At 43.8% G+C, this 14968-nt stretch overlaps 1 protein-coding gene across 1 annotated transcript; it reads right to left on the bottom strand.

Annotated features, from left to right (window-relative positions):
• Positions 1-1376: 1376 nt before the first annotated feature.
• tmem47 (transmembrane protein 47) lies at positions 1377-14433 on the bottom strand. Its single transcript, XM_023835982.2, has 3 exons — positions 13899-14433; positions 5603-5743; positions 1377-3786 (listed from the first exon to the last, which is right to left on the bottom strand). Exons 1-3 carry the CDS (start codon positions 14122-14124, stop codon positions 3608-3610), a joined length of 546 nt encoding a protein of 181 aa, XP_023691750.1. The 5' UTR covers positions 14125-14433; the 3' UTR covers positions 1377-3607.
• Between the last annotated feature and the right edge of the window lie 535 nt (positions 14434-14968).

Raw genomic sequence — 14968 nt, 5'->3', positions numbered from 1 at the left:
TAATATGTCCTGACTAGCTGCCCAAATTTGCACCATATAATTGAACGTTTCAACACATAAAGTGGGTATTTAGTGAAGCAGTTTGGGACTATAACTGAAATGGCGATGAACAGAATAGTGTTCAATTGCAAGCAGTTATAAAACCACAGGTTCAAGTCCTGGGAGGAATTTTGTTGTATTTTTCTGGAACGTACACTTGCTAGGAAATCCTGAAATAGTTTTTTTGTAGGTAGGCAAATAAAAATACAATTTGGTCAAATTTCCTAATGCTCCAAACAAAAATGGGCATTCACACTATGTCAGAATTTTTTTTATTTTTTTTTTTGGAGTGGGGGGAAGCTTCATAAAACAATAGTTACCGAAAGAATTAAGTAATTTATAAGAACTAAACAATGTGCAATCACTACATATAATATAATCTCGCTCTAGTCTGAGAAGACTAGGAGCTTATAATTATGCTAATAGACAGAATTATTTCAAAAAATAATAGTAATTCTATTAAAATTCAGAGGGGACAAATGTTTCGATCTGCCATTTAGAATCAATGACTCACTGATGTGGTATTTATGCTTGTTTTTTCTGTTGGCATGGTAACAACTCGGGACTCTCTTTTTTTAAACTGGGAATGGGGCTGGGTAATTGAATATGTAGGGGCACCCCTGTGTGTCCAAAACATACACGGCTGTTGTTTCGGGGAAAAATTACGTTTTTTTTTCTCTTCTCAGAATCCTCTCAGAGACTGACCCAGCTCCCCGAAAAGCTAGCCTTTAACAACCTGTCCTACAGCAGCATGCAGAATGGCTAATCTTCAGTCACTGCCTTCAGGGCTACAGGAAAGAATGACATAAATTGTGCCGCGATCCACAGGGAGAGAGGCAGTAAGTCTTTTAAAGGCGACAGGTCACCAAATGTCTTTATGCGGATGGAACTGCAAAGTACAGTAGCTGTGTCTTACCATGGGGGGGCGCTGTGTGACAGATTTTCTTCAAGGAAGGACAGTATGCAGGCAAAATATAAAGACCAAGAAATACTGCAGTATACTATCGTGTAAATTATACATTATGATATGTATAATGTGGGAAAAATGCCAATTTCTGTATCTTTATTCTGAAATTGGCACAGAGACCTGTTTGTAGAGGGCAGGGGGTGATGTTGACCACCAGTCACATAAAAAGATGTTTGGAGAAAAAATTAACACACGCAGGTGTAATATGGCCACACTGTCAGGGCCACTGCTGGTGGAGATGCCAGTTTACTCCACAAAAACATTTATTTAAATTGTAAATTGGGAAAAATGCCAGGTCACATGACAGCAACATGAATAGAGGTGTGGGTTTTGGGGAGCAGTCGGAAATAAGGGCATTCCGTACAAGCCGTGTTGCTCTCTGCAGTTTATTATGTTAGTATACAAACAGGTGAGCTCCAGACACACATCAGTCCTGTCTGCACCGTGGTTTCGCTAATTTCACAACATGTGGTCTACTGTGAAACCCCCCCCCCCCCCCCTCTCTCTCTGCCTACTCCCTTGTTCTCTCCCTTGAGCGAGGCTATGTAATTACACAGGAATTGGGGGCATTTGCCTCTTTTTAATTCAGCAAGTCTTTCATAGCATCCTTCCTGCAGCATACAAACACACTGTTTACCACTTTACTTTTGCATTAATCTAAACGAGGTGACTTCCGCTAACGAGGAGAAACTGAGCCATTTCTGGGGCGTGCAGCTAAACAAGTAAACAGGGATTCTTCTACATTTTCACTAAGCCTTAAAAAAATGCCCATCTGAGATGAGAAGCACACCAATGCACCTCAATAGGTCTGCGTGTGTTTTGAGGAACAGAATTCACTGATCCTCGGTGACATTCTCTAAGTCCTTCCAGTTACATTCGTTGGCTTAATTGGAAAACAGGTCAGAAACACCTGGTTAAATATTCAGCTCACATCACAGGATAAACACACTTGTCAGTTAAACATCCAGAAAGTGGGACAGATTCTGACAAATTTACCTTCAAAACAAGATGTGGCTGAAACTCATGTAAGGGAGTTGCTACAGTTATTTGGACTCATTACTGCTTATGCAACCAGGCAAGAGCATTTTCTGTCACAGAAACACATCTTCAGCATTTTCCCCTTGTCGGCTCTCAGTAATCCTCAGTAATATGCCTCTGTAGAAATGGTTATCTTTGAAATGGTTACATTCACGACCTCTAGAGGATCCATTTTGGTGATTTTCCATTCCAGAATACATCTCTAAGGCCGATTTAGTCTAAGTGACAGGGTCTTCTGTAATTCTCAGTGTTGCAGTGTCTACTGGAGGAAATATCTACGCACATATTAAACATATTAAAACGTCTTTAACCTAATCTTCTAAAAATACAGTATTTACAGTGACGTCAAAGCACTGCTATGCTACTGACAGTGCAGAGATACACTGGTAAAAACACATTTACCTAAGTCACGAAGCAACCTCGGCTTATCAAAGAGAAGAAATCGTGGGATTCGCTGGGCGACCTACCGTCTGGCCACTGGTGCAGTGATGTCTGGTGTTCACACTGAATGCACATGCACATACATTGACATTGATATGACTGTGGCAAGACTGGAGTAATGTCCATAATACAGTTTAAAGAAACAGCGTAGCTAAACATTTAAAAAAAAAATAAAATACAACTTAAGACGAAAAAAAAATTCCCTTCCAGGCTGAATTTTGGAACTTGAACTCTCATGATGGACCACTGACCAACACCTTTTCCACGTCTGTTATCCACTCCCATCCACTGCTGTTGGGGTATTGTGTGTGTGTGTGTGTGTGTGTGTGTGTGCGCGCGCATGTAGGTGTGTTGCTAATGTAAGGACAGTGATCAGCAGGCTGTTTCCAGCAGATCTATAATGTTCAGCCGGCAACACCATCCTGCAGCCATGTCTGATTGATTGTAGGCCCGCAGGATCTACATCTCAGCACAGTGTTTCACTGCCATGTCCAAACAGGGCTCCGTCGCTGTGCCTCCTGCCGCACCCCCATGTCCACGTCAGCACTACATGCGTAAAGCTACAACCCACCGGCTACGGTATTCTCTATCGGCTTATCACCCAGCAAATTAAAAGTCGCGATGGTGAAGACACCCCCACAAGCAGCGATGCCGTGAGGGGCACGTGATAAAGAATCATTTCATAGTATCCACAATATCAGATTATAACATACAGAGGGAAAGTTATGCAGCAATCTGTAAAATCTGGCAAACTATAGAAAGTGCATCAAAACCCAAAGTGTGACTTAATACTTTAAAATGAGTGTCGAATTTAATTCCTTGCCGCTTTGGGGGTGATTAGCAGTAAAACCGCCGACATAAGAGGAGACACTGTCATAAAAGAGATTTCCACTGAGCATTTTTCACTGATATTGAGAACAGTAAGCTGTCGTAGGATGGTCAGTTTTATGAACTCAGACTTTAAAAAGTTATTGTCAGTTTGACGGGAGGGGCAGTGTGCACAAGATCTCCTTCAGTCCCACTGCTTAGTGTATGGATTATCCATATAATACAGGTGAGTAGAGAAGAGTCAGGGTATATGGTGGGTTTTTTTTAGGTGGGGGGAATGCAGGGGGGTGCTATTTAATAGTAGTCTTCATAGTTCTTGGGATTCAAGCAGTACAGGATGGCTCCGCCAAAGGAGAAGATGGTGGATCCCCAAGCCAAGCCATAACCCCAGTTGAACTCATGGTATATCCTTAAGCTGATCGTCTCGATGAACTTGATCGGGTAGAGCACTAGACTACACACTTGCAGAACAACTGAGCGAGAGAGAAAGGGAAAAAGAACAAAAGAGAGAGAGAGCGAGAGAGAGATAAGACGTGGTCATTTCTTAAACACAATTTTCCATTCAGCATTTTTCTGTTTCACGTTTAAATAATGTACATGGCTGTCTCTAACAGTATTAGCATTCCGGGCACAGGATGCAAGCCCGGGAAATGATCAAAGATATTACCTTCCAAAGGTTAAATGTAGGGGAAACATGTTAATAGCTATTTTAGGTACACTGACATCAACCTTGAAAGCATGGTACATTATCCCTACATTCAGATAGTCACCAGAACAAGGCTCTGTCTGGATGGTATATTCATCAATCATCAAGAATGCAGAATGCCATGTGCAATCCACAAGAGACACACGAAAAAAAAAACCCAAATGCCACATCACAATACTGACTCTCCCTCGATCATATATTGTGATGCACAGCCAGAACTGCAGGAGAGCAGAAGGCAAACATATCAGAACACAACCCAGCATTTACAAAGAAAATAGGAAAAGTGTCCATGCACATAATAATAAACATCAATTTAAGAAGAGCATTAAAAGTGTGGATGTACCTAAAATTAGGCTGCGGATGAACGCGTCCAGCAGCCAAAAAGCCAGAGGGGGCTGATGCCGGATAATCCATCAAAACGACGCAAAATAATAAATCAGAACGGCTCTGCTACATGAAAATATGAAGCAAATTACCAAACACCCTCCCTTTGAATGAGCGCGACAGCAGCACAGCGCAGGCATCTATCTATCAGGTCAATCCACCGGTAGGTGCGTACACCGGAAGGTCACACCCCCAATATGAGTCCATCACAACGCACATTACAGTATTTGAGAGTCACTGAATAAGCTGAATAATAGGCCTTTACACTGTGGAGGGAAACATCATGTAGAAACATCACGGCTGGGGATGGATCTGAACCTACCCTAGATATGTGGAGCAATGACCGACAGACCCAATACACTGTAGCTGAAATTGATGCTATTTTTCAGTATCACTCTAAAGGGAATCTAAATTGTTCTAATTCATTCACTTCTGCTCTTCAGTTCTTATTGTCTATTCAGTGCTATTCATAGCTGTTCAGCGCTAGTCTGTACTAAAGGACCGCAATCCAGTGGAGCCTCTGTTCCTAAAGAAACACAATATTCAGCAAACGGTCTCAACTGAACACGTTTAAACTGCTCTCCTTAGTTCCCAAATCCCCTAATGGGAGAGAAGCCAAACCAGCTGGCCTGTGCAGGGGCCTGGAGCTGAACAGGCCAGATCTACACTGTCACAAATACAGAAGATAGATCCTGAACAAGGGTAACTTCAGGGACTGTAGCACTGAAATGATGAATGAGGACAATAGGCAGACTGATCTTTATTATCTGTGCTACACACTGCCATCTTCTTCTTGTAGTTTAACTGTTTAACATATTTAATAAAAATTACATTGAAAAGGTCAGGTGCACAACGAATGGTACTGCGCAATTGTACCATTGGGCTCTGAAACATAAAAAAAGCCTTTAAATGGGGAAAAACACATGTAATGAGAGTTTATATTGCATTTTACATTTATTACACAACTTAATGGAAGGAAAAGTTTTCATGATCAAGAATGGGATGGTTGAGAGAGCAGTGCACCAATCGCAGTGCGAATGGGCTTTGAAACAGCTCAAATAATGGATAAGCGCATATGGACGTACAGCTGGAATGTGTGTGAATGTGTGCATGCGACTGAAGGACAGCAGAAAAGAAGGCGTGGCTATAGATGGATGTGTGTGCGTCAGTGTGTGTGTGGGAGAGAGAGAGAGATTTACCTGCAGCGAACAGCATCACAGCGACAGGTCTGTAGAAACGTCTCCGGGAGCCGATACACACGGACACCAGGCCCACCAGGAACGAGAGAAGAATGAGGCCAGCTCCGCCTAGCAACAGGGCCAGAGTGGCGATCTGCCAGTCTGCAAAGGAGAGAGAGAGAGAGAGAGAGAGAGAGAGAGAGAGATGGAGTGGGGAGATGTAGTGGGCAACAGCAGAGGAGTTAAGAAACAGGGGACTTTGAAAACCTTCCGTGCCCATACATGACATTAAAGTAGAGCAGCCCCCCTGACTTCAGAGGCTGATGGAACAGTACAAATAATCCAGGCTATTTAAACAGCCGTCCCCACTGAGAGCAAATGCCTCCACGTTATCCTTTTGTTCCCATTTTCCCCCATTCTTCTCTGAACACCGGTACATCCTTAAAAAACAAACCTATCGGTTCTGAGGCAGGCAATCCCGTTTGGAAATACCAGCCTGTATTCCCACTGACAGGAAAAAGGGTTAGGAAAGGGGATCTGCTGTATTTAGGGTGACAGCCAGTCTTTCTGAAAATACCTGCTGAACAATCCTGCATAAATTATATATAATGATGCATTCTTAATAAGTCAACCAGTTTGATTGTTACTAAAAGTAACTGTAATTCTCTCAAAATAGGATGAAAATCAGGAGCGCCGAAAGAACCTTTTCTAAGGTACTATTTGAGCCCCCACTGGTTTCATTATTTGTCAAATGGAGTCACTACTTGGTAATGATGAAGGTCAAAGTGATGTCAGCACAGCATAGAGACACCTAAGTCGCTGTACTCTTGTGAACACACCACATCTTTTACAGTGGCTTACTTGGAAATTAGACAGAAATCAGAAATCAGCACAGCGACTGTTAAAAATATCTACATTAAAATGAGGCTATCAAAACAATGACTTTTTTTGATAAAACTAAGTAGAAAATTGTCCTTATGCCAAAAAAACTTGAACCTACGGTATAGGTGTCACCTACATTAGAGAAGTATCAAATTAAAAGAATTCCTGCATAAAATATCTATAAATATATTTCTGGGCTGTCAGCGATATGACAAGGACTTCCAATGCTAATGCTAATATTGGTGTAATTTGGTCATATTAGGGCTGCCCAACATTAACCTAACGCCGTATTTACCTCTCAGTGCAAGCAAGAACAGATTAGCTGACGAAAGTTCAGAGCTAAGTACTAGCTCCATTCTGCTGAACGCAGCGCCGAGTATTGATCGCTTTGTTTAGGTCTCGCCTTGGCAGCCGTGCCATACAAGGCCTACAGAGCTCTGTGGATTTTCTTTGAGTCCCAGGACTCATTAAACTCATTGTTTGGGTAGACATATTATCGTCACCTGGCTTTTGCAGGAAAAATTAGCTTCTGCCAGCAAAACGCTCTATTCTGTAAATTATTCACACCTGCGAGTTAATAAATTATTTAGCGGAGCACGAGGAGGAGGTAGCTGAAGGGGGCACTCGTCCTTTCTTCACTCGTGACCCAGACGTCTCTGCTAAAATATGCCAGGATTAAGGACCAATAATTCCTTCTCAGAATGCCTCAAAAGTCTTCCTCCTGGCAGCAGGGAGCTGGAGTTTGACGTCGCCGTTATCTTCACGCATACTTGCGAACATCTCAGCATTGCTCACAGGAGCTGAATCCAACTGTGAAATGCAGGAGGACATGATGATACAGGGGAGGGCTGAGGTTAGGGGCCAAGTCCCTCTACTGGGGGTGTATACAGGGGCGGGGCCACCCCCCTGTCACTGATTGGTCCTGGGAGTGTCCCCATGTCACTTACCAATTCAAAACATGTAATTGGCTAAAAAGGTTGGTTCCTCTGTATGAATTACAGCCTATCTTATGTCCCCACCTTAAAAAAATCCAAGAACCCCCCCTGCCCTCTACATACCCATATCTAATTAATACAACTTACTGGGTAGAAGCATTGGCCAAGCACTTGCAGGTTCATGTTGGCCTTAAGAAATAACTGAATGACTCTCACATACCGTTCATCCCCTGCAAGATTATGAGGGATGTTCATCCTACTCAAATTCTGAACATTTTATTGTTCTGCTAAGGATTCAGAAGCTCATTCGAAACCTCAAGGACTCTAATCATTGTTGTCACACTCGTCCTTCACGCTGAACCACACAACACCTCTCAGGCCATCTTGGAACACTATTCTTCTCTCACAATGCCACTCGGGCCATCCACAAAACTGTAGCTCATCCCATCCCAAACCCATTTTCTGTTGCTACAGTGACAGCAGCCTGATTGACACCTGAGGAGCTTTCTATCCATCAGCCCAATCAATGATGGAGTCGACAGATGTCTACAACCGGTGCTCGCATGCAAGGGACACACACACACACACACACACACACACAGCAGTATCCCTGCTAGAGCCGTCTGCCTGTGATCTCTCAAGGACACGGCCATTTTAATAAGGGTAATGAGACATTAATAAAGTGCCAGAATGAACCGGACTGCCAATGAGCCGGACTCTGGGAGTGTCCCAGTCTTAGTCATTGGATACGTCTCGACCACAATCAGCTACTCTCTGTCACATCCTATATGAAACTCAATTTAAAACGCATAATGAAAAATTCCCAGTTTTCAATGCGCAGCGGCAACAGCGATATTCCCACGTCTTTCCGGATGAATTCCCTGGCAGCGAGGGCAACACAACTGGACATCATTCCAGCCTCTGCGGGGAGGGCTCTGTCCCAGGAGAGGGCCGTCGCAGTTCATTAAACCGCAATCACATGACAAGGAGCATACGGATAACTTAGCTTTCCAGTGAACCTTGCTCATACAGATTTATACAGCTGGCTTTGTTACCGAACTAATTCATGTTTAGCACATTGCTCAAGGGTACAGGTCCAAGGCTTTAGCTGCTATGCTACTTACTGTCCCTAGTTTACGTCTACAAAAGTACATGCTAGTTATTTACTGCAACGTGTGGCTCAGAGTTAGGGCGCTGTGTTTGTGATTAGAAGGTTGCCAGTTCAAATCCCAGGGTCAGCGGAGTGATGTCACCTTTGGGCGACATCACTCCCATTTGCTCTAGGGATTGGCTGACCCTGTTCTCTCGGTTGTGCGTCACTTTGGATCGAAGTGTCAGCTAAATACATAGATGTAAACATATTTAATAGTGTAATAAGCCACTGTCTCCGAGTCTAAAAAGCAGTGATACAATGTTAACGTCTGAAGCAGTTCTTTCTCTTTACAACGCAGATGCATCTGTAGACTACAGTAAAATCGGATACAGAAGCATTTTCTCTGAGAGCGAAAATGGACTCATCTCACATCCATAATTCATGCCTCGCATGTTTCAGATGAGGCCTGACATCGTGTCCTCGCGGCGGTCATGGAATGGGCTGGCTGGCGGTTTCAGGAAGAGTGCGCTTTCCAGGGGTGCGGCTGTGCTTAAAAGGACTCCAGTCAGAAAAATGCGAACAGGGGGACAAAAATAGGGCCTTACCGCCTTTTGTTGCATTTTATTAAAAGGACCCCTATTAAATTTTGAACAACAGAAAGCTGAGTCCGGGAGAGGAAAGGGGATATGCTAATTCCACTGGCACTGACTTGCATCTACGGAGGAATTACACTAATATAATGTTACGAGATAACACACTGCTCAATATCCTTCTGCCTTTCTCTGCCTCTCCGATAAAACAGCTTTTCTGGATTAGCAACAACTGACTGCCTTCCAACAATGCAGGACTAATGTGTTTGAGAAAGTATTTACGATGAATGCGGGAAAACCCCACACCGACCCGGATTCTTCTTGGACTGAGAGCTGTAAGTCAACAGTTGAGTGAGACTCTGAAATGAAAATAAAATCCCTTTGCCCCCCCCCCCCCCCCCACATATTATCCAAGTAATACAGGAAAACCAAGAGCACGCAATGTTCGGCTCTTGAGCCGAAACGAGTCCTCAGGCCGTCGTCTAATGGCCGTCAGGCGGATTATCTTCACACAGGTACTCGTCTGCATAGGCCTGTGCATCACTAACAGCACGGATAATCCTCAGATGAGACATTCGTGCGACTTTTATTCTGCCATTGCCAGACGACCGTTTACGACCAGCTAGCCGAAACCGACACCCGCAAATCCTAAAAAGGGAGCAGAATGAGGCCCCCACATGACTTTTTCTCATGGTTATTTGTTTTCTTACCCACCTACCCCCCTTCCACCCAGCCACACCAATCTCATGTTCCAACCCCTGACTGTGGTCCTCAAACTCCCTGATACGGAATGTTCACTCTCTGCACCACAAGGCAGAAAAGCTACTGGCAACTACTGGAACGGCACGCCTCTCACCACTGGGAGCTGGCACTGTGTGGCTGTCCCGAGAAGCCTGTAGGGGGCACTTACTTGACAGGAAAGGATGGCTTAAGCATCAATTATACCACCCCCCCTTCCAGCAAAACGGTGCCAATTACACTGGCTGGCTGCTGAAGCCTCTGGTTGAAATCTGTGAGTGACACCGCTTAAATGCCACCCACTGTGTCAGGCACCAGACTATTTTCACAATCACCTTTTTATGCTGTTTTTCATTCTGTCGTTTTATACTGCACCTGGCTTAGGAAAAGTGTCAAATAATTCATTCCCTTTGCTGTGGCAGACATAAATCACAGCTACTTCACGTAACCCCAGTGGCAGTCAGGGCAGGCACAAAAACAGACGCCTCTAGTTCACTCTCTCTCGTTCAAAGAAATAACACACCTTTCACTCCCTGACTGGGGTGCTACATGCTGACTGGGTCTTCACAGCAAGGATCAGGCACTGCTTGAAGAGTCGGGACCCTTCAAAAGGAATATTACCGACTGGCTCTCGCTTGTCCTTGAATCTTTCACTCAGTCTGGTCCACCCAAGGACCCGTGTGAGACAGTACAACAACAGCAGAACAAAGAACATAAATGTTACATGATCCCCCCCACAGATGACTCGTAGAGGGCAGACGAAGGGAGGCAAAGGAATGTCATATTCTACCCATGAGGCTATGCTGTGTACGTGAGGCTTGAGATCTCGGTGGTCACTATGAGTCATGTGACAACCAGTCAAATGGCTTCCACTATGGTCTACATTCATGGACAGCATTGTGCTGAGATCTCTGCCCTTGAGAAACCTGTTATATTGTGCGAATCTCATTCTGACCCCGGTTCCCCAATCTCGACATCTTCCATCCGTTTCTATAAGCATTATGTGAAAAGACTCCGGTGCTCACAGGACCTCCGCAGCCTGTTCAAGGTACCCCACTCTGGCCGGAACGGGCAAGGAACGTCAACACGCATCCACAAAAACAGCGAATATGTCTGCCCTCATTATAACTGCAAAGAGACCGTGTTCTGTTCTGGTCTCTTGAATCATTAAGCAAAACATTAATATAATTACATTTAATTTACAAAAAAAAGAAGAAAAGAAAAAGCAGACACGCGGTCTGCCCTAACGGCAAGCTGAAAAACGTAAAGCGTAAAGACCGCGAAACAGTGTGAAAGTTATCTAGCGAAGGCCGGCTGGCCTCTCGCATGACTGTTTGTTTTCACGAGCGATGAATCACGATGCTTCAGATGGTGTCAGTTGTGTGCCGTCTCGCTGTGTGACATCCACATGGTGAGCGACACCGCACACAAACTCATCGCTGCAGCCTTCTGCATGTTTCCCCTCTAAATCTCTGGAATTCCCTGACCGCATTCCCCGCAGCTCAGCCTCTCCCTACTCCTGCGGTTAGTTGGACATATCAGCGTATGCAGCCAGAGTGCCTGATGTAAGCAGCTCCTTGCCCATCACTCTTCTTTATGACAATTGATAGAATTTAGCTGTAAAGTATATAAGTTCTCATTTCCGTGCTTTAAACTATGCTTCAAGATGAATTATGAACTACCCAATGAAAGAGAGTTAATCCAGTAATGAATGAATTCTTATAAGTAATATTTTTTTAAAGTTTTATTTTTACAAGTTAAATGCCCCCACTCACATTTTGAATTTATATTAAAGCCAAAAAGAATTGGCACTCACACAGGTAAATCAATTTATTATGCATATAGATTAATCTGTACAGCACTACAAAAATATCACTGGCATTTTGTTATAGGGCTTCTCATTAGCTTCTGCAATTCTAATAGGATTGTCCATCTTAGAAAATCTCTCTGAAAACTACAATGAAGTTGGTCCATCTTCAAGTGAGAATCAAATTTCACAGTTCCACCTAGATTCCTGCCTTGAAAGTCATCTTCAGTTGTGCATTCAGTGTACAATTATTTTGTGATTACCAAGCGTTTCCAAGAAAAAGCCGTATGAAGTTCCCTGACCATCTGCCATGACCATGAGCTTAGAACTATATATAGCACCAGACTATTTGTGCACGTAGGTATCTGCAATATCGAGTAACACTGATAATTAGTATTGTGATCAATTGCATGAGTGTGAATAGATAATAGGGTATTGTACTCGAATTATCGACCTTACAGAATAAGGGGATTCACTATAATTGAGTTTGGAAGAGACTGTAAAGATTCCGTTTGCTCACATCACGAAAAGATTCAACATGTCAACCGTTTAGCATGAAATCTAATCTGATGTTTTGCTCCTCAAGGCAATAATAATATGCAGATTTTGTGATATCAAAATCTCTGCATAATTACGAATGGAAATAAAGATTATAGATAGGCTAATGATTAAGAGAGTTCAGATTTAAATTAAATTTCTTAAGTAGCCGCACTGGCATCATTAAAAACCCGTGGCATCTCAGAGGATGCATGTTATCAATCAACACAAGAAGTGGTAATTTCACTGCTGGATCAAGTGTCAATTGATAAAAGAGCCGTGAGGTATTCATCTTCGATAGTACCGTTCTTCTGGAGTTCATAAGAAAACAGATAAATATATTTAAATTAATTTCTGAAACCCGCTAAGGGGCATCTTTTTGAATAATGCTTGCTGATGATCTCTTAGCCTCTTTGATGCTATTCTGCTCTCTCTCGCATTAAATCATAGGCAAGACACATCCTCTGATTTTTTCCAAAAACACTGTCCTGCATATGAGAAGCGCAAAGCCACGACGTGCAAGTCAAAGGAAATTATGGATTACAAATTATGAATTACAGCAAAACAAAACATATCCATTTGAGTTAACGGTAAAAAAGAATGCGAAAAAGCACCTGCTAATTCCTTTCTGAAGCAGCAAACTTTTCATGCTCTCCATCATGTTGGGATTCTGGCAGAATGCACCAAAAGGATTATACCTTTATATGGGATTAAAATGGAATGTCTTTCAGACAGAGCGTGCAATTACAACCGCAACAAAGATAAAGTTCCCAAATTCGCGGAATGACAGTTTCAAAGCACAAGGGAAGCAGGCGCATAACATATGCGGTGTTATAACAATGATTATCTGGCAGCTAAAGAAGAGCGATATGAAGAAAAAAAAGAGTCATTCTGCAAGTATGCCATCACGTTTCCCTGGTTACTAATCTACAGGAATTTTGGCACTCTGGGGAGTTTTGTCCTAAAAGTTCGCCCCGCTCCTCGGACTACTAAAGACCCTCAACAAAAGCTCATTTTTCCGGGCAACAAAAGCAGAACAAACCCCCTCCCCAACTCAAGCAGCACGTTCCCACAAGGTCTCGATCGCATCTAACATAAAGCAACGTCTACCAGCCTTCTGAGTGAAAAAGATGACTGAACTGCAATAAGGCTCGGAAACATAAGGGTTCGCATACGCCCTAGGTTACAGATTTCCCCCCCCCCAAATAATAAAGTTAGACAGAAAGTCCCGAATATATCGCGCCGGGTTTTACGCAACGCAGAAAAATGCGCCCGCAGCATCTTTTAATACTTTCGGCTCCTTTAAATAACAAATCTGACCCCGTGTGACATTTTATTATTTGTGCAGTTGCATAGTTTTGTTCCTCGATCAAACTTAAATTCTTAGATATTTTTCAGGAAAACGTAATAGCTTAGAGAAATTAATCACAGAGATGTTTATGGAGCGCTCTGTCCACATAAGGGCTACTAGACCAGAGAAAGGTGTGCACTTGATGCTATCAGATATGATGGTCGGTTTGGCAGTCATAGTAAGAGTAGCGAACTGGGCAGAGGCGCTTTGTCATCGTTGGGTCCATGAACATCGAGTGTGTTCTCCAGTTAGAATCTTTCAAACCTGAACCATTCCAAATGAATGCGTTGATATACTGAAACTACCACGTTCTCAGAAATGCAATGCGTACAAAGTAATATTAGGGAGGGTAAGTATTTAGAAATCATGGGACACGTCTCTCACCTGTCTCCAGCGTGCTGCTGCATTGCCATTTATCCGAGGCCGCGGGTTTCCAGCACGAGTCCCATAGAGATAGGTAGTACTGGTTATCTGCAGTGACCCACGCGGGGCTCAATACGGCCCCGATCACCAGGCACAGCGCGAGGAAGATGCACACCAGCCCAACCAACTTCAGCGGCGTGAGGACGGAGCCGCGGACTTCCTCCGCTCCATTGGCGGAGGAAGCCATGCCGGCTGATATCACCGCTCCGCTGTATTGCGTGATATTTCAATATCACTTTGCTGACGCCTTCCGCCGACGAAGAGGTAAAGGGGCGCCAACAAGCAAGCGACTATGCGGCAGCTGGCGTTTCGCTGCCTGAGGACTGATGCTGCTGCTGCGGCGGCGGCGGCGGAGCGACTCGGCGGCTCGCCTCCTTAGTGCGGTGACGTCATGACACATCCGAAAATCCCGGGAGTGTCACCTGCAGGGTCCTAACGCCTCGGATGCCCAAGAGAAGAATGTGCTCGTGCGGGATTGTGAGGCTTCCTCCAGTTTCTTTTCATCCAGTAACAGTGGTAATCTGAGAGCAGAATCCGTGGGCAGTTTACACAACCAGGGGCAGTACTCAGTATTTCTGTCACGCTGAACCGTGGGTACATAAGTACTCTACTAACTAGATGTTTACCATATCATAAACACAGACTGACACACATAAAGACCAGCACATCCACAGAAACAATTAAATGCCTTGACATAATGTGGCCAATTTGGTAACTTCTGTGTTTGCTGTCTCCATCAATTCTAGACTCAGTTGGGTCCCTATTTGCTCCTAATTCCAATTCCATTACCTCTTCCTCCAGCTGGTTCCCATGGTAGCCGTCTGCACCTGTCAAGCTGTGACCACATCAAGCAATGTTGTATTTATTGTTTTTCAATTTCCATATTTCATATGCCACACACTGATCCAAATGGTCTTATTCGCAGGCTCAATTCATGAGCTGCTTCCAGGTCGGTACGTTCGGCAGGCCTGTTTATGCGTAGTTCCGGAGTCAGACGTATTATGCAGAACTGTTATTTCCATTCTGCTCGA

The sequence above is a fragment of the Paramormyrops kingsleyae genome, chromosome 1 (genome assembly GCF_048594095.1).
Source record: "Paramormyrops kingsleyae isolate MSU_618 chromosome 1, PKINGS_0.4, whole genome shotgun sequence".
NCBI classification, from domain to species: domain Eukaryota; kingdom Metazoa; phylum Chordata; class Actinopteri; order Osteoglossiformes; family Mormyridae; genus Paramormyrops; species Paramormyrops kingsleyae.
The sequence above is the reverse complement of the archived record's forward strand: the minus strand, read 5'-3'. Positions and strand labels throughout refer to the sequence as shown.

Bases quoted from the DNA above. Each gene is read 5' to 3' on its own strand.
- tmem47 (XM_023835982.2), bottom strand. From the start codon at position 14,124: ATGGCTTCCTCCGCCAATGGAGCGGAGGAAGTCCGCGGCTCCGTCCTC. The intron at 5,744-13,898 runs GTGAGAGACGTG...TCTCCTTTGCAG, and splicing joins CAGCAGCACGCTGGAGACAG to ACTGGCAGATCGCCACTCTG. The intron at 3,787-5,602 runs GTAAATCTCTCT...TCTCTCGCTCAG, and splicing joins TGTGATGCTGTTCGCTGCAG to TTGTTCTGCAAGTGTGTAGT.